The following is an 18,716-nucleotide window of genomic DNA, read 5'->3' as shown; positions in this document are numbered from 1 at the left end:
CCTCCGCAGACGCCGCCGCCGCCAATCCCATCTCGGGGATTCGGAGATCGCCTCCGGCACCCCGCCGGAGAGGGGAATCATCTCCCGGAGGACTCTACGCCGCCATGGTCGCTCCGGAGTGATGAGTGAGTAGTTCACCCCTGGACTATGGGTCCATAGCAGTAGCTAGATGGTTGTCTTCTCCTCATTATGCTTCATTGTCGGATCTTGTGAGCTGCCTAACATGATCAAGATCATCTATCTGTAATGCTATATGTTGTGTTTGTTGGGATCCGATGGATAGAGAATACTATGTTATGTTGATTATCAATTCATGTCTATGTGTTGTTTATGATCTTGCATGCTCTCCGTTATTAGTAGAGGCTCTGGCCAAGTTTTTGCTAGTAACTCCAAGAGGGAGTATTTATGCTTGATAGTGGGTTCATGTCTCCATTGAATCTGGGACAGTGACAGAAAGCTCTAAGGTTGTGGATGTGCTGTTGCCACTAGGGATAAAACATTGATGCTATGTCCGAGGATGTAGTTATTGATTACATTACGCACCATACTTAATGCAATTGTCTGTTGTTTAGCAACTTAATACTGGAAGGGGTTCGGATGATAACCCTGAAGGTGGACTTTTAGGCATAGATGCATGCTGGATAGCGGTCTATGTACTTTGGTCGTAATGCCCAATTAAATCTCACAATACTCATCATAACATGTATGTGCATTGTCATGCCCTCTCTATTTGTCAATTGCCCAACTCGTAATTTGTTCACCCAACATGCTATTTATCTTATGGGAGAGACACCTCTAGTGAACCGTGGACCCCGGTCCATTCTTTATACCGAAATACAATCTACCGCAATACTTGTTCTACTGCTTTCTCGCAAACAATCATCTTCCACACTATACATCTAATCCTTTGTTACAAAGAAGCCGGTGAGATTGACAACCTCACTGTTTCGTTGGGGCAAAGTACTTTGGTTGTGTTGTGCAGGTTCCACGTTGGCGCCGGAATCCCCGGTGTTGCGCCGCACTACATCTCGCCGCCATCAACCTTCACGTGCTTCTTGACTCCTACTGGTTCGATAAACCTTGGTTTCTTACTGAGGGAAACTTGCCGCTGTGCGCATCACACCTTCCTCTTGGGGTTCCCAACGGACGCGTGTCGAACGAAAAGACAATACGTCAACCACGCGCATCAGCCATCAAGCGGCTACCAGACAAGTTCGCCGAGTTCGTCGACGGCGTCGAGCCGGCGCACTTGTAGCTACGGGAGGCCAGCTGCAACTTCTGCCGCTGGACCGTGGAGGTCCTGTTCGACGGGCAGGGCAAGATGTACCTGCACACCGGGTGGGACAAGTTCGCCCGTGACCTCGACCTCGAGCCTGGCTGCCAGCTCACCTTCCTCTACGAGGGGGACGGCGAGATGATCGTCAAGGTGTTCGACGACACAGCCCGGCCAGCAGCACTACCACACCGACGACTCCGGCTCCGACACCGTAACAACGCGAAAGCGCCCAGATAATTCCAGACAAGCAGCAGTAGGCCCTGTCCTCGTGCAGGTGTTCCGAAGCTGGGTAACTCGCGTACCACCGTCCCGTGTTGCCTAATCGACGGTACCTCGGAGGAGGGATCCTCACGAGGGGGAGAAGAAGTAGGGGCCATAGGGCGGAGTGCACACGGGACGGTGGTACGCGATTTACCCAGCTTTGGAACACCTGCACGATGACAGGGCCTACTGCTGCTTGTCTGGAATTATCTGGGCGCTTTCGCGTTGTTACAATGAGTTGTGGTTGTGCCTCTAGGGCTCCGAGATCCGGCTTATAAAGGCGCACGGATCTAGGGTTTACACGAGAGTCCTAGCCGGAATACAAGTTGCCTAACTACGGTACAATTTCTTGCCGTGTACGTCAAGGATCCGCCTCCCTCCAAGTACGTGGCTCGGATCCGGATACTTCATGGGCCGTCACGGATCCGGCCTCCTTTGTAGGTCGGTTGAGATCCGGCTTTCGTTCTCGGGCTGGACTTCATCCTTCGGTATCTACGAAGAATCGGGCCGCCCGATGGGCCACATGCCTCATCACCAACTATGGGCCACCCGAGCTTGCCAGATCTAGGCCATGCCGTTGATATACCCATAAAGTATACCCACAACACTACCACACCGACGACTCCGGCTCCGACACCGATAGTTAGAACGTTGAGTGTTCTTTCTTTGCAGCGAATCTGGCTACGGTCCAGACGAAGCCAGTAGTCGAGGTTTCTGGATGTTCGTTTCATCGGTAGAACCAACAAGGGCACCATCTCCTCCCGCTGGATTTTCCAGTTTGGATGAGGGGGTGCCCTTGAATGTTCTTTCTTGGCAGCGAACATACGGAAATCAACACAACTGGCTTCTATTTTTTTAAATTTTATATTTGTGTCAACCATGGTTCAAACTATGTGTTAGTTTGTGTAAACCATGTTCCAAACTATGTGTTAGTTTGTGTAAAATCATGTTTCAAAATGTTATATTTGAAACTATGTTTAAATGGAGAAGAGGGGAAAAAGGAAAAAAAATGCGTCGTTTCGCTAGAGCAGACCCCAGACGCAAACGGACGCGCGGACAATTTTTTTTGGGTCCGCAGCGCGACGCAAACGAACGCTGCGGACATTAAAATGCGTCACGCCGCAATGGAAGCTGGATGAGAATAGGAACGCGATTCACTATGGTCGAAGAGCAAGCGGTCACTGGTTGCGCTGCTGCCCGTGTGGGCTGCCGATTTGAAGTTGCGGCGGCGCGGTGATACCAGCCACTTCCAACGCCCAACGGCCCGGCACTTCCACTTCGCGCTCGCGCCTCCCTCCCACAAACACACTGCGGCGTGCGGCCGCCCCGCCGCAAACAAACACCCAAATCGCCCGGCCCGGTCAGCCGATTCTGTAGCCGCCCCGAGCGGCGCCGCCCATCTCCAGTCCCCTCCGTGCCGGCAGAAGCTGAGAAGACGGCGGAATCGACGAGACTCCCGCCCTTCCACCGCCGGCCATGAAACCTCCGCCGCTGCCCGCGTCCGCCAAAGCCCGACCTCTCCCGTGGATCTCGCCACTCCAATACCGCAGCCCCACCCGCGCCGCGCCGCCCCCGCCCCCTCCGCCGCCCTCCTCGCCGCCGCCGCGCCACGTCGACCACCCGGACCTGGCGCGCCTCATCGCCTCCTCCCAGTCCGGGCAGCGCGCGCTCGACCTCTTCAACGCGGCCGCGGAGCAGCGCGGCTTCTCGCACACCGCGGCCACCTTCTCCGCGCTGCTCATCCGCCTCGCGCGCGCGCGCCTCCCGTCCGCCGCCGCCGCCGTCCTCCGCCGCGCGGCCTCCGCGCCCTGCCGCTTCCTCGAGCCGCACTTCCTGCCGCTCCTCCGCCTCCTGCCACCCGACCACGCGCTCACGCTCCTCCGCCTCATGCCCTCGCTGCTCCGCCGCACCCGCGTCTCGCACAAGGCCCTCGCCGTCTGCCTCGACCGCCTCGTCTCCTCCCGCTGCCCGGGCGTCCTCGCCGACCTCATCGCCGACCTGCGCGACCCCAGGAACAGGTACCTCCCCGCCCCCAACACCTGCGTCTACAACATCCTCATCAAGCACTACGTCAAGAGCGGCGACTCCGAGACCGCCTTCAGGGTGCTCGACGAAATGCGTCAGTACGCTTGCGGCGACGTGAGGCCAGACCTGGTCACCTACTCGACCTTGATAGGTGGGCTGTCTCGTGCGGGCAAGATGAAGGAAGCGTTTGAACTGTTCGAGGAGATGATCGAGAAAGACCACATCGTGCCGGACCAGCTGACGTACAACGTGATCATCGACGGATTCTGCAGGCTGGGGCAGGTGGAGAAGGCGCGGACCATGTTCGGATTTATGAGGAAGAATGACTGCGAGCCAAACGCTTTCAACTACGCCACTCTTATAAATGGGCATTGTAGGAAAGGGGATGTGGGAAATGCGAAGCTGGTGTTTGAGGAGATGAGGACTGCTGGGGTGGAGCCAGACGCCGTCAGCTACACGGCGCTGATCGGGTGCCTTTGTAGACATGGGAGTGTTGATGAGGGGATCGATCTTGTGATGGAGATGAGGGGGAAGGGATGTAAGGCTGATGTAGTCACATACAATTTGCTGATCGAGGGGCTGTGCAAGGATGGGCGGATGGTGGAAACCATGGACTTGCTCGGGAGAGTGCCACTGGAAGGGGTTCAACTGAACGTCGCAAGCTATCGGATTGTGATGAATAGTCTGTGCTCACGTGGAGAGATGGAGAAGGCCGTTGGCTTGCTCGGACTGATGCTCGGACGAGGATTTCGACCACACTATGCAGCCTCAAACACCCTGTTGATTGGTCTGTGTGATGTTGGCCGTGTAGCGGATGCCACGGTCGCATTGTATGGATTGGCCAAAGTTGGATTCATGCCAGAGGCTAGTTGTTGGGAAAAGCTGATCGAGGCTGTGTGCCGGGACAGAAAGCTTAGGAGATCTGTTGAGCTTCTGGATGTCTTGATTACAGAAGGGTAAGCAAGTGAACTCAGCACCCAGAATGGCTCTATTTTTTACCTGAAAGAGGATGCAAATCCGGTATGAAGATCGCTCAACAATGGAGTGATGACAGAGTGAAGAAAGCACTTCCACGCAAGATGATTAGGCATGTATGATCTATATGCAAGCCAGAACTGATCACAAGCAAGATGCAGTCCACAAAATAATGCAGGGGCCGTGTGATCTGCAATAGAATCTTGTTCGCAATCAAACTACAACAAGGCTGGCATCCTGAGGCAGTTTGCTACGATGAAGTCCACAACCATTCTGAGTTGGGACAACTTTTTAAGATGGGCACGGAGCATTGATTACTTCGATGTTTTCGTGCCCATATCAAAATAATTGGCATCAGCACTGACCAAGGAAACTGAAGATGAAATAACCATGTGGAAGACAGGTGCTCATTTTTCTGGTGTGTCTTCTACTCACTCTCAGATAGATTTACCTGGCTTACTGCTGACCAATGGTCAGGTCACTGAAACAACCTTCATGAATTGCACCCATCTCTCATCTTAGTTTATCGTTCTTTTGCTGCTATTGTGTGCACTCGTCAATGAGATTCCTATCGTCCATGGTATCTGATTGTAGTTATTTGCTTTAGCACACATGTTTTAGAAAGGAAATAGTTATTATCCAGATATGATATGATTGAGAACATTTCCTTGGACAGCAATCTTGGTTCATTTTTGGAACTCAATTCTCATGAACACACTAGCTACCTATAGTCCCTCATTTCTCATTACATCCTCCTTTGATTTGTAACAACACAAGCCACAATTCACATGCACAGCCGAGTCATGCATAAACACTATCACGCACCACAGATAAACCACATATAAATGTAACAATCGATAACTTAGAAGCAAGCATAATAAATGATTTCAGCCAGCGGCAGCAACAGAAGAAGGTGGCATGCAGAAGAAGGTCGACCACAACAGCTGGGGCGGTGGGTCAGTCGCGGCAGACTGAGCTCTTGGGCTTGACGATGAACTTCATCTGGCCAGCGTTGCAGTGGATGCCGCCGCGCTCGCCGCAGACGAAGTAGTGCATCTTACGCTTCTTGAGGATGAACTCAAAGCCGGACCCGGCGCCCTGCATCACGTCGGCCACCAGCTTGGACGCGTTGAGGTTGCACGACTGGTAGTCCGCCAAGTTCTTCATCATGTACACGCTGTGCGCGTGCGTCGTCGCATTCGGCGGATCGTACCTGAACACTGCATATGCACGCCCATCCAAACCCAGTAAGTATTTCTAAGAATTTTGCATTTCATATCTATATAGATCTACTGTCCGGTAAATACTTATGTGACGTGAAGTGAAAGCCAGTTAGGCAGGCTGGCAGTGAGAGCAGGCTGGTAGTGGTGGTGTCCAACCTGGGCTGCTGTGGGGTTAGGTACATTAATTGTCTGTTATTGCATGAATTTTCATCTATATAGGATAGCTTTACCACAAAATTGTTGGATCGTCAGGTGTACCCTGTGACTGTCCAAAAGAAATGTCATTCCCATGTGCAAACCAACTGCTAGTTTGCTGAGTCTTTATGTAGTTGATGAAAGAATTTTGTTGTTGCTTAAAAAGTAGTTGCTGCAGTTAGTTATTGTATCCTGTTAGCAAGACACGAGGAGCTTTTAGAAGGCCAGCTAATGCAAAATGACACCACAATAGACTGAACATATTTTGTGCAAACTTGTTTAAAAACCATATGTCGCAGTTAGTTGCTCAAAATGCCTACATCCTATTATGGTAATGGCAAAACCCAACACAAAGTGTATCCTGCAAAGCCACACCACCAAGTACTGGACTGAATTAAGGCCAAAGAAAGGAAAGCAGAGCACCGAAGCATCGTACCGAGGCTGTCGTTCTGGAAGAAGGGTCCCTTCTTGACGACCCAGTCGGTATAGTTGTAGCCCCATGTCCACCGGGCCGCGTCGCCGACAATGAACCGCTCCGCCCGGCATGCCTCCGGGACGAGAACCAGCAGCACGAGAACCGCGGCGGCAGCCATGGCTCTACCCCTCGCCTCCATCGATTTCAACCAGAAACGAAACTGTTGGTGCTACTTATTTTGCTCGCTATTACTGGATGCTTTGGTTTGGTTTGATTTGTGTTGAGCATGGCATGGTGCGGGTATAAATAGGCGCCGGCGAGGGGTTACAGGACGGAGCTGGAGTGTGCGTGATGATGTGCAAAGTTGACTTGCGCCGACCCCGAGTTCCGACCAGGTCGACAGAGACCTGGAAAAACAGCTCGATGGGTCGTTGTTTAGTTTTCAGATCAGACGGTTAAAGCGGCAATGCACTTAGGCTCCTCTCGTTTGGGGTTGGTCGTAACGTTGGTGCGCCATTAGCGACCTGAGCGAGCGTGCTTAGTGGCGGCACGAATAAGGGGGGTTTGGTGAGCATCAGTGGTGTGGAGCTTAGCGGCAGTAGCATCTACCGTCTCCAGTCATTTCTACGTCGCCGCTGAGGTGTTCCCCTAGTGCAGGGTCATTAGCCATGGATCAGTGATTACCTTACGTAGAGGATTAAGGCCATGATAACTGTGGAGTATTAGGGTGGCGCGATTGGTCGATGTAGCACGTACTTTTGTGTGTTTATTAATAGGAAGCAGAGTATATTAGTGTACGTTGTATAGTACAATGCTTGCTTCATGATCGCGTCATGCTGAGACGCTCAGCGTTGCTTTCAGTAAGTGCTTAATGTGTGGCTGTAAGTTAATGGCCGGAGTGTTGCCTTGCTGGTTGAGTAGCAAGTAGTAATAGTTTTTGTGTTCCACGACCACCGTCAAGCAATCCACCAATCCCTTGCTAGCACCGTACGTTAGGGTCAGCTAGTCGTCAAAATGGCGCGGAGAATTTGTCGCCGTCACACACAAGATCTCTGAACTCATTTTATCTCCCTGGTGAACAATTGATCGCTTACCTTGGAGTGATTAATATGCTTCCGACATGTTTAACTTTGGGATTCAGTCACGGAAGCCATGACGTGAGCAATGCGTGCACGTTCCAGCAATTCACAGGAAGAATGTTTTCTCTCAGCCTATGGGGAAAAAATTATCTTTGTTTAGATCATTCGCAAGACAAATCAAGGGAGTAGATAAGCTGAAACATTCAATACAATTTGCACAACCCCAACATATGCATAGGTCATTCGTTTAATCATTCAAGGAGTTTGAGTACGCCGTCTACCGATGTCACCAGCGTGTGATGTACGTTCTTCTGTCGATCACTGCATACAGATCTCGAACTGAGCCAGCGGGTGCATGCGTTGTGTGCATCATTAGTTTCGTGCATACATATCCACAAGTCCTCTGGTCTTTGACATGTGAGCTAGGTAGGCTCTACCTTCTACGCGCTGCTACTCGCTCGTGACCACACATATACCAGTGGCGCGTATGCGTACCTTGGAAGACAAGATTAAAAGATGGGCGGCTTAGTGATCATTTTAGTCGCATAAATGGGCACTGGTTTGGCTCTTTCGGGACCGGCCATTCGAAAGCTTAAGCATACAAAGCCATCAGTGCGTGCCCATCTCTGCGTGTCTATTTACGTGCAGTTCATGGCATCCATATGAGGATTGACAAACTACGATCGTGTTTGGTATTGATGGGAATATTGCTTGCCTGGACCTTTTTTTCTTTTTTTGCATGTTTTGCAACTAGGAAGCTGTTTGTGGTAGGTATGGTCTATAAGCAGAAATGTACAAATCATGTCATGGCTTACAGGGGAAGAAAGGCAGAAAATTAAAGTATTTCCATCCACATGGTAAGGACATAATTTTTAGTAACCATGTATACTGAAGCTAGTTAGATCACAATGTGGTCTGTGAAGCAATGCTAACATCATCATGTCAAACTCAAGTCACAGTTCACTAGGGGACATATTTGTCTTCTCGGTGTGCACCGATTTTGTCTGTATGACTTGTTTTCGTTCCTTTTTTTCTTTTGGAGCACCCGGCAAGAACTCTGCCTATTCGTTAAGAAGAGGAAAATTTAGCTAGTTTATAAGGAAACCCGGAAAAAAACCGATACAAACTTGACACCCGTGTCCGGTATATACAAAAAAATCAGACAAAGAAAACCTACACGGCATAGTTTTAGGAAAAACTGGTGAAAACCACACTTGGCCACACGACCTAGCTCAACTAGGTATGGAATGCCGTCGAATGACACAAGCACGACGGCAACGGCGAGCACCACGACTTCCCGGTCCATGTCATCCCTGGAAAGGAAGTCACAGCCGAAAGGAACGGCTAGGCCTTTCAAACTTCGAGGGGTGAGGCAGACCGCAATAAGCAAGTCAGCGGCACTCGCACACTGACGGTACCCGAAGACCTCGACCCAAAGCAGTGGTGCAAGCATCGACAACAAGTGTCTTCCAAGGCTCCGAAAAATGACACCTCCAAGCATGTCACGACATCCAAAGATGCCGCTGTCATCCAATTCGGCAAACTGGATTTGGATATTCACCCCGGAGAGATGGGCGGAGAGGTGTCAGGACTCCACGACAACGCCATCAAGAAGGGAAAGTGACGCCCGTAGGCGACGCCATTGTCGGCACCGACAAAGTCGGGCATGATTTTGATCCGAAGACCTATGACCACCGCCTGCCTCCACTGGGCTATCGCGAGGACAACCCAAAACGTCGGATGGGCATAGACCACCAGCCAAAGGGACGCTGCCCACGCCAACGGGAGCATGCCCTCCCACCCCCACCCACGCGGCTAGGGCAAAGCAACACCACCACCTCGCTCCCGGAGTCGCCGCTCCAGCTTCCACGCGTAGCAGGCCAACCCTTCACGTCAACCTGCCACCATCCCAAGACGTTGAACTCAGCACCACGCCCACCTAGAACCGCGCCGCCGTCCTTGCACCATGGCACACCTCCTCCACATGCATGCAGAAACCAGCCAGGGCCGCCGCACCCCAGCTAGCCTGCCACACACGGTGGGCCTCCGCAGCCGCCTAGAAGGCGACCGCCACGCCAGCACATCCCCATCACCACCGCGCCCCCAGGGCCGCTGCCCCGGCATCCTCTTCTCCGACCAGCCACCAGCGCCGAAGATGCAGACCGGCCTCCCTTGTCAGTTGCTCGCTGTCGGGGGCACCACCCCGACACCACCAGCTGGCCTTCTTTAACGAGGCCGACCTGCACGCCCCCAAATCGGGCGGATCTCGATCTGGGAGGATGCCAACCAGGCCGCCCCGCATAGCCCCGTGCCGATGGCGACCGCCGCCGGAGCAGGCACGATCGAGCAGCCACCACCGCAGCCCCACTCGAGCCCGTCGGCTCGGTTTCCTCAAGCCCGGCCGCCGCTGCCCTTACGAGTCGGTCCTCCACAACGCGCCCAGGATCTCCCCAACCACCTCGGCAACGGGGTGCCGCCACCGTCGCGGAGGAGGCCGTCGGTGGCAGCGACAGGGAAGGCCAAGGGAGAAGCTTCAGCGGTGCTAGGTTTCGCCCCTAGAGCGACGCGAGGGGTGTATCTCTACACCGCTCACGTTTTTCGTTCTTTTCTCATTATCCAAAAATAGGCTGTTATGTGCAACACAAAATACAGAAGGCCGATGTTTCCAATGGAGAATCTCATAACACAACTATCAATATAGAGATAGATTTAGATAATATGAGTATTGCTTAAAGGTGATGTACTCCCTCCGTTTTTAAATAAGTGAACATCTAGCTCTAAACTTTGTTCACAAAGGAGAGTATTTCTATCTTCCTAATGCAATTTAATTATTTCACTCTCATTGCACGGAAATTAAACCCAAAACCCAGTAATATTAAGTACATGTTCTTCTTATTTTCTACATGCATTTAGCTTATTGAAGGTGAAAAAATTAAAGAAGAGTTTATAATTTATCTTGAAAAACTTACATGATTTATTTGTGGACGGAGGGAGTAATGCAGAAGCCACAAGATATGAATGGACAATGTGTCACGTACTCACATGCCGTATATCAATAATGGAGTATGTGTGCAGGCTTCGTACAGCCTGGCTCAGCTTCAATGTCTTCTTTCAAATGAGTGGACTTTTGTATAATACTACGCAGTATAGGAAGTGTATACCCGTAAGAAGGAAAGTGTATACGGGCAAAGGCGGCATTGTACAAGCCAGAAGAAAAGGAAATGTAGTTGCCACGGAAAATCTTTTCGAAGAAACTTGTGCAAACCAAACCTCATAATCCTACTTTTCTAATCATCCACATTGCTAAAATATAAGGTAAACCTGCCTAACAAAAGAGACCTGTTTATTTGCTAGACACCCATTTAAGCACTCGCATTGTACATATTCTGCTCTAAAGAAGACAAGGGACTGGAGGGGTGTCGTCTAGTGTAAGATTAGCTAGCAATACAGGAAAACCGACAATATACCCATAAACCAACGTGGGAAACCAATATGGTACCAGAATAAATATGGATCGAACAAAAAAATCACGACCACAAGAGATCGTTTGCTAAGCCCGAATCGTGCCAAAACGCACGTCATGGGCCGAGGCCGAGACGCATGCTCCAGGGGAAACCCCACTGCCAAAGCTAAACATGTCAAAAGCACCGGATCTGCTGCGTTTGGCAGCAAGCATATGTGGCAGACAAAAGGTACACAGAGATAATCACAAAACCAAAGGGTGCACAAAGATTATCAACTGTCAGGCTTGACCACGATGGGACCAAACAAGAGGAAATGTCTATTAAGTGGCATGCATGCCAGTTGCAACGTCTGAAAATTGCACTGCTTAGTTCAGTGTCTCAGGTTTTTTCAAACGACACGACAACATTGACTACCTCTGTAGTAAAAAGACAAAAGCTCTCCCCCCCCCCCAGGCCCCCACTATTTTTTCCTGTATCTAGATTCAATTGTTGCTAGGCAGTGCTCCTTGGTATACCTGCAACACAAATCATCCTTCAATTTTTTTTCAAGGCATAAGCATCCTTCAATTCGTGTGCATCAAGAAAACTAGAACCTTTTCCGCTGACAGTTCTAGTGTCTATCCCAGATTAAGCGACCAAAAGTTTGCCAGGGGGAGAAACTACAGATCAGTTGTCCTCCTACAAGAGAAAGAATAAATGAACATTAGAACCTTGGCCTGGCCTGAACTCAATGCCTAGAGCAGAAAATTAACAATATAAAATGTTACATGAAAATTACTTTGTTGTTCTCATCTGATTTTCCTGAAGATTGGAACATCCTAGCAAATGACTTTCGCTCCTTATCTAATCTGTTGGCAACCTGTGATAGTTTCCAAAGAATTGATAAAAATGAACATATCTCCACAAACCAGGTTCATCACGAAATCAAATCAAGACTAACCCTCTTCTTTGCAGCAGCCAGCTCTCGTTTGATTCCTCCTGCAGGTTATCCAAGCAAACTCATTAGATACACATCAATTGCTCGGAGAAAGGATTGGCAATGAAGAGTAAAGAGACAAACCATCACTCGGCTCCAAGTCCAACGCATTCTGGAAGCTTTCCACGGCTGCATCAATGTCATTAAGTGCCATGTGTGCCTGCAGATCGCATTCAAACTATCAGAATTAGTTACATATACAAACAGGTCGTAACATAATACTGTTGTTGAATGTGTTACATGCATAAAAGGCACGGATATATTGGTCACCTCAATTGCATACATGAAGTGTCGGAAACAAATAATAGCAACATAAGTAAATTTCAACTCTCAAAAGATTTTTTTTCTTTTAGAATGTCAGATTGAACTAGCTGACCAATCGACCACTAATAAGAGTTATCGTGCATGTATCTATGGCGAAACATTGGTCCGCACCGTATTAAGTCCAAGCAAGCTATGATTGTTGTTAACTCCTAATTGATTGCAAAATTATACTACTCCCTCCGGTCCAAAATACTTGTCATGCTACTGAGTTTGGAGGTTGTTTGTAACAGAACAAACAGCAACAATCTAATACATGAGCTAAGGAGCAGCAGAAAAACACATAGCAGACCAAAGGCATGTATTCATGCTTAACTGTCAAGAATTTTATAGGGAGCTAGGCAGGAATGTTAACAATATTTGAAATCTGTATAACACATACATATGACCCTTTTCCACTGTAAATGTCACATTCTTCTCAAGACATCTTTCTAATAAAAAAATTCTACTCCCTCCAGTTCAAAATAATTGCCGTAAAATGAATGTATCACATGTTTTAGTGTGTAACTACATCCATTTTGGGGCAATTATTTTGAACCGGAGGGAGTTAAAATTATCTTAGATAACGAGGGAAAATATTGTTAAGTACTTAAATAAGATGAACCCTTGAAAATGTATGTACATGCTCAAGGTAAGAAACCCCTATGGGTTGGCAACGAATGGTAATATGAGATTTCAAGTGTTTTGAGAGCATGGCAGAAACAAAAGCATGCATGCAACTGCAACCAATCTAAAGTTTGGAGAAAAGCATTGTTCCAAATATCGGCCAATATTTCAGTTAACTGGCCGATTAACTGCAAATCGGAGGTCACCGAAACGATAAGGGCCTATTTGGTGAGTTAACTGGTCCAGGCGACTAATCAGTCTGACAAGCCAATTTATCGGCTGTCAGACCGGCTAATCGGGCCTAGGCGGTTAACTAGATTTCATTTTCTGGCTATAGTGGTATATTTTGGATTTTTGGTATATTACCTTAATTACCTCTTGACTGTGTTTTTTACATGCATATGGTAGTATATTTTGGTATATTACAATGCCTAGAGCCTTGGAGCATGGGATTGTACCAAAAAAACTAGCTACATGTTGGCAATATGTTAGCAGTTTCCTATGTATTCTACCGATTAATGGCCTACCGATAAATTCAGTTAATCGGCCGAGTAACCGGTTAATCGTTTATCCCAGCCCGACCAACCGGTTACCAGCTAACGATATCCTGAACATTGGAGAAAAGCATAATGAAGAACTTACAACTGCTAAACCAAGGTCAATACCTACCTGTCCTTGTCGGAAAAAAGCCTTAGCATTCCCATCCGTTTCACGCAGTGCAAAATCCGCATCCAGCAAAGCACCCGTCAAATCTCCCAACTTCATTTTGCATGCCTGAAGGAAGTATCTCAGTTTCAGGAAACAAGTACCATTAGTGCAATAGTACAGTCTGTAGATTGTATAGAATCATCGATCAACTCCAGCATCATTGCATGGGTTTAAGACAATAATAAACAATGACTAGCAGATAGAATTTTGAATGCAATGAGCCACAGTGATGATAAGAGTTTAGAGAAAACATGAAATCTGTATACAAACTTGTAAACAAGGGGCTCAAAGATTAATGCTCCTCTGCGTTGTAGAGGACTATCTATCTTAAGTTATGCACCTTTCTAAAAGCTTCGTTAGATGCTACCAGCCAACCATTTAGTTAACTGGTGTGGCAGAGCTTGGTAAACTGCAGTTTTTTCAACAGATAATTATAGACATGAACCATGTAGCACTATATTAGTTATGCACATTTCTAAGAGCTTGCTGGACACTACGAGACAGCCGTGTGGCTACGCCATGTAGTTATGTAGCAGAGCTGGTCAAGATATTAAAATCGCAGTTCTCTAGATAAAAGAACAGCAGATACCTATCCAGCAAAAAAGTAGTTAGACTGAAAAACAGAACTTACAGAGCTATTCGTGAGTATTATGGACTTGGTCTTCCGTAGTGCTGTGCTCTTCTCTGCATATCAACACATATTCATATTACTCAGTATGCATGATGTGACAGAACCAACAAATTAAAACTGCACAGTTCTAGTGGAAAGTGGAAACAGTAAAATTTGCCTTCATCTATCTCTTCTTTCTCCCAGCAAACATCCAAGTAGCGCAGAGCTTTTCTATACTTTCTCAGGGCTGTCTTGTAATCTTGTTTCTGTACAGAATAGGAGCAGTAGCTTTAGCTTTAGGAAACCAGATGGGGAAATACAACATTATATATATGTGCAATATAAGATTAGCTGAGAACTCTAATTCTGAAAATTCCATGAGACAAGCACAAGAGTCATGACTACAATCTGAAGTAGCTTATCTGACACAGGATATGCATGATACAAGTACAAACGCTAAGTACAAAAACTCTAGGGTCTTTTGTAGAGTCATGACTACATGCTATGAGAATTCAAATATTAGCCACCAAGCATAAATGCAGTTGATGAAGGTATAAACGATAACCACAAAGAAACATGGTCTTTTGTAGTGTTTGTGACTTTCACTATGATTGATCTGAGCAATCCAGATTCAAGCTAGTAGTTAAGGTTGTTAGTTCTTAATCCTATTTAAAAGATGCATGGGTACGAATAGCATCAGCAACAGCAGTAACTATTGTTGCGAACACTGAGAACACATCTGAGATAAAAGACGAGACTAATATAATTTGTAGCTTCTGTATGTTGAAATCAAAGGTCAGTCATCGTAGATGATATACACCAGGATACAAAACAATAATACCTAAGAGGAGCTGGATTTCTTTTTGATTAAGACAACAGAAACACAAATCTGAGCCAAAGACGACTTGACCGTGGGAGTGAGGGTGTGCACCTACACCTCCCACAAACTGATTTAGGCTCAGTTTCTAAGCTCAGTTTCTACATACACAGGGATTTCATTTATACAGAAGGTAGTCGACTAAACCACAGCCACTTAGCACAAACAGCGTACAGTTGCGAAAACATAAATGTGTCAAATAGTAACTTAGCAAGTTGCGAGTAACCAAGGGCTTCAGTTACATATGACTAATTTCTGATGATATACTTTTAGCCTATCAACAAGTACTGACACTATTGATGTTTATCTTCTTTTTTTCATTTCACTCCAAAGTTACTCATACACTGATTTGGTTCCAGCGGAACCAAATGAAGACCAGTAATCCAAACAAAACAGAGTGGAACATATCTAAGAGAGAATTACCTTAAAGTTACTGTTCCCAAAAGCTTTAGCATACTCCACAGCATCCATCCACCATGAAACCTCTGTAGGCTTCTCTTCAAGATCATTTGGCCAGTCAGGATACATGTCACCATCCTTGAAAAAGTTCACAACTCCATCATCGGCACCTTCAGGGAGTTCCCCACAATCAAAAATTACGGCATCAGCTGTGGGACGGTCAGCTTCTCCAACAGGAATGTGCTCACATGAGCGAACCACCCCCATTCCCTTTATTACTCTTCCAAAAACTACATGCTTCCCATCTAAGTGAGGTGTTCGGGTGGTAGTGATGAAAAACTGAGATCCATTTGTGTTGGGACCAGAATTAGCCATCGATAATATTCCTTTCCTCTCATGCTTTAAAATGAAGTTCTCGTCCTCAAACTTTGAACCATAAATTGACTCCCCTCCCGTTCCATCACCAGCAGTAAAATCTCCACCTTGTACCATAAAACCTTTGATAATGCGGTGGAAGAATGATCCCTGCAAGAACATCAATATAAAAAAGATTTGTTTAGTCGTTACTGTGACTAACTGGCAAGCAAATCAGCACAGCATACATAACCGGGCCGTCAAAATTTCACCTTGTATTTTTTCGTGGCAAAAATTGAAAATTGAAATGACAAAGAAACAAACAATTCAACACAAAAGGAACACCAATCAATTCCCATTCTTGTACCGAGTATTTTATTTTCATCCAAGAGGGAAAGATGATTCGTCACTAGTAATCATCAGCTAAGATGGTGGGTGGCTCTCTCAAAGAAACACTAACTCAATTTAATAACGGCAATAAAAGATTAACCAATTATTAGTACGTGTCCCCAATGCCTGAAACCCAAAAATACCAATCATGTACCTTGGGAGTCCCCAAGCATGACTTTTCCCACTTCCATGGTTTCACTCAGGTTGATCAGCTCAGCAGTTAATTCTTACACCAGATGCAAGAAGACAAGCCGTTACCCAAATACCAAGCACGTGCTCAGCCCCTCTAGGAACAAACAATTCTTGTCCTTGACTATACGTCAGAATAGTGACCATACACAAATCAAAAGGAGTGGCAAAGCAAATCTAGGTACTGTGTTGACTTTTTTCTATTCATAAAACAAAATGCGTGGCAAAGAAAATCAGAACAGTGCTGGCTTTTGTCTCTTCTGACAAGCTACAAGGCCTGTTATGCTATCTATGAACATGCTTCTTTACGAAACACACAATCTTTCAGACTTAGCATGTATTCTCGGGTTTATTTTCGTAAGCTGTCCGGTCAACGGAATATTTTTGTGATGAAAACACCAGGCACTATTGCAAACAGCATTGTAGTCCTGGCGTGTACAAGGACCTCGACCTCCACGTGACCTAATCACGAGATCTTGCTGGGTATATTGCATTGTACGGCTGATAGCATATCATTGCCTACTCCAAGATAGATTTAGGGACACTGTAACAGCAAAAAGCAAAGGTGGCACCTTTTAATAAAAGGGAAAAGGGAAACGAGTATAGGTTCCCAGATCCGACAAGCAAATGACAAAACACAAAAAGCTATCACGGGATGGTACTTATATGTTAATATGTGCACGGTGCAGATTTAGAATGAAGTCAAAAGGGAGGGGGGCCCTTGTTAACAGTGCCAGAACTTGTGGTGGCAGTGCTGAAGGGTTAACTACACGTCAAAGGACACACGATTTGACATCACAGCAAAAGCAGTAGTACTTCTGAATAGTGTGGAAAAAAAACAAAGAGGAACAGGAGGCACTGGTTAGCACGTAGACTGAGCAGGTAAAGACAGATTTCAATTACGAATAGGAGCGGCTATCTAATTACAGGGACAGCAAATTGCTCGCCACAGAAACGAATGTTTTCTAAAAAAAGGGAGAGGAGGCTTGGTCAAAATACAATTTTAACGATTTTAGGGCTGCGCAATCAGCGTCAATACCCACCCCTTGGAAATTTCCCTTGAAAAGTTAAGGGGAGCAACCAGATCGCACCAACACAGGCAGTTACTACACTGAGCGGCCACTGATTACGCAAGCTGCTCCCAGATCGATCCGCTCGACCAGAGCGAGTTTCGTATTCCAACCCCAAAATCCGTCTGCAGCAGCACCGAACCGAGCAGAACAGAGCAGGAGCAGAGTCTGTGACGCTACAATCAAATCGGCAGTTACTACTAACCTTGAAGTGAAGCGGCTTGCCGGAGGCGGCGCCGACGCCCTTCTCTCCCGTGCAGAGCGCGCGGAAGTTCTCCGCCGTGCGCGGAACGACGGACGCGTACAGCTCTATCACGATCCTCCCCTCCATCTCGCCGCCGATGGTGACGTCCATGAAGACCCTCGGGTTTTTCACCTCCGCCGCCACCGCCGCCGCCGGTGTCACGCCCTCCATTGCGCCTCGAGATCCAACCCTAGGCCGAGTGGAGCGAGCTTGTGGAGGTGCGGCGGGGGAAGTGGAGATGGTGGTGGCGCTCCTCGGGAGAATAACGGCGAGAACCGCGTGCGGGCCGGCGAGGTGGTGTGGTGTGGGGGCTAGGGTAAAGTTTTCGGTCCCGGAGTTTTATTGGCAGGTCTGGCTGGGTTTATCCGGTCGTCGCTGACAAGGGCTCGTGGTTTTGCCGATGCGTGCGGGGAGCGCGTGCCCGGCTCTCCAACAAATTTCGCTACTGCACCCAAAAGACTTGGGTCGACCTGTCTAAGAGCATCTCCAGCTTTCGCAAAAAAAAAAAAAAAAAATTCGAAAAAAAAAAAAAAAAAAAAAAAGAGCATCTCCAGCCGCGTTCCCCAAATCGTCCCCTAAAGGGATTTGGGGTACGCCGAACAGAAAATGCGTTCTAGCCGCGTCTCCCAAAGCTCTTTTTTGTCCGGCGCGGTCCGATACGGTGTCCGGCGCCCTGAGCCCGTCCCCGTCCCACAGAGGACACACCGGGGACGCCAGACACAACGAAAAGCGAGGCGGGGAGTGGCGGGGCCGACCCGTCAGCGGCACAGTTAATTTTAACCTAACCGTCGCCTACCTCGCGACGGAAGTTATTCGCGCGCAGTGACACACGGCGCCATCTTTGCCTTAATGGCGACGGAGGGGCGGGCGAGACGTCTCGTCGGTCGCGCGCAGCCTCCACGCGTCGCCGGGGTTCGCACGCCACCGCCCGTTCCCGCGCGATCTTCCCGCCTCTTCTCGCCCGTTCCCGCGCTTTCTTCCGACGCCGGCGTCTATAAAAGGTCTCCTGGCTCAACGGTAGCCACCACACCCCGCCGGCAACAAACACAGCCCTCGTCG

The 18,716-nt window shown here is 48.0% G+C and overlaps 3 protein-coding genes across 3 annotated transcripts in view; 1 reads left to right on the top strand and 2 right to left on the bottom strand.

Annotated features, from left to right (window-relative positions):
• Positions 1 to 5,082, top strand: part of LOC124708812 (pentatricopeptide repeat-containing protein At5g18475-like) — a 40,516-nt gene extending 35,434 nt beyond the window's left edge. Inside the window, exon 2 of the mRNA XM_047240470.1 lies at positions 2,973 to 5,082. Coding sequence (XP_047096426.1) covers positions 2,973 to 4,522 — 1,550 coding nt within the window. The 3' untranslated portion in view covers positions 4,523 to 5,082. The remainder of the gene's footprint in view (positions 1 to 2,972) is intronic.
• A 181-nt stretch (positions 5,083 to 5,263) lies between these two features.
• On the bottom strand, positions 5,264 to 6,569 carry LOC124674275 (blue copper protein 1b-like). The gene is made up of 2 exons (XM_047210317.1): positions 6,392 to 6,569; positions 5,264 to 5,757 (listed from the first exon to the last, which is right to left on the bottom strand). The coding sequence occupies exons 1-2, from the start codon at positions 6,567 to 6,569 to the stop codon at positions 5,495 to 5,497; spliced, it is 441 nt and encodes a 146-aa protein (XP_047066273.1). The 3' UTR covers positions 5,264 to 5,494.
• Positions 6,570 to 11,184: 4,615 nt separating this feature from the next.
• On the bottom strand, positions 11,185 to 17,970 carry LOC124685418 (peptidyl-prolyl cis-trans isomerase CYP40-like). The gene is made up of 10 exons (XM_047219757.1): positions 17,619 to 17,970; positions 15,435 to 15,935; positions 14,313 to 14,400; positions 14,156 to 14,208; positions 13,486 to 13,590; positions 11,974 to 12,049; positions 11,854 to 11,891; positions 11,692 to 11,772; positions 11,507 to 11,591; positions 11,185 to 11,428 (listed from the first exon to the last, which is right to left on the bottom strand). The coding sequence occupies exons 1-9, from the start codon at positions 17,826 to 17,828 to the stop codon at positions 11,580 to 11,582; spliced, it is 1,164 nt and encodes a 387-aa protein (XP_047075713.1). The 5' UTR covers positions 17,829 to 17,970; the 3' UTR covers positions 11,185 to 11,428; positions 11,507 to 11,579.
• Positions 17,971 to 18,716: the final 746 nt, after the last annotated feature.

Source organism: Lolium rigidum, chromosome 1, assembly GCF_022539505.1.
Source record: "Lolium rigidum isolate FL_2022 chromosome 1, APGP_CSIRO_Lrig_0.1, whole genome shotgun sequence".
NCBI lineage: Eukaryota > Viridiplantae > Streptophyta > Magnoliopsida > Poales > Poaceae > Lolium > Lolium rigidum.
The sequence above is the reverse complement of the archived record's forward strand: the minus strand, read 5'-3'. Positions and strand labels throughout refer to the sequence as shown.

Coding starts and splice junctions, on each gene's coding strand:
- LOC124685418 (XM_047219757.1), bottom strand. CDS start 17,828: ATGGAGGGCGTGACACCGGCGGCGGCGGTGGCGGCGGAGGTGAAAAAC. Junction 13,591..14,155: donor TAATACTCACGAATAGCTCT/GTAAGTTCTGTT, acceptor TACTTCCTTCAG/GCATGCAAAATGAAGTTGGG. Junction 11,773..11,853: donor TGGCTGCTGCAAAGAAGAGG/GTTAGTCTTGAT, acceptor AAACTATCACAG/GTTGCCAACAGATTAGATAA.
- LOC124674275 (XM_047210317.1), bottom strand. CDS start 6,569: ATGGAGGCGAGGGGTAGAGCCATGGCTGCCGCCGCGGTTCTCGTGCTG. Junction 5,758..6,391: donor CTTCCAGAACGACAGCCTCG/GTACGATGCTTC, acceptor GTGCATATGCAG/TGTTCAGGTACGATCCGCCG.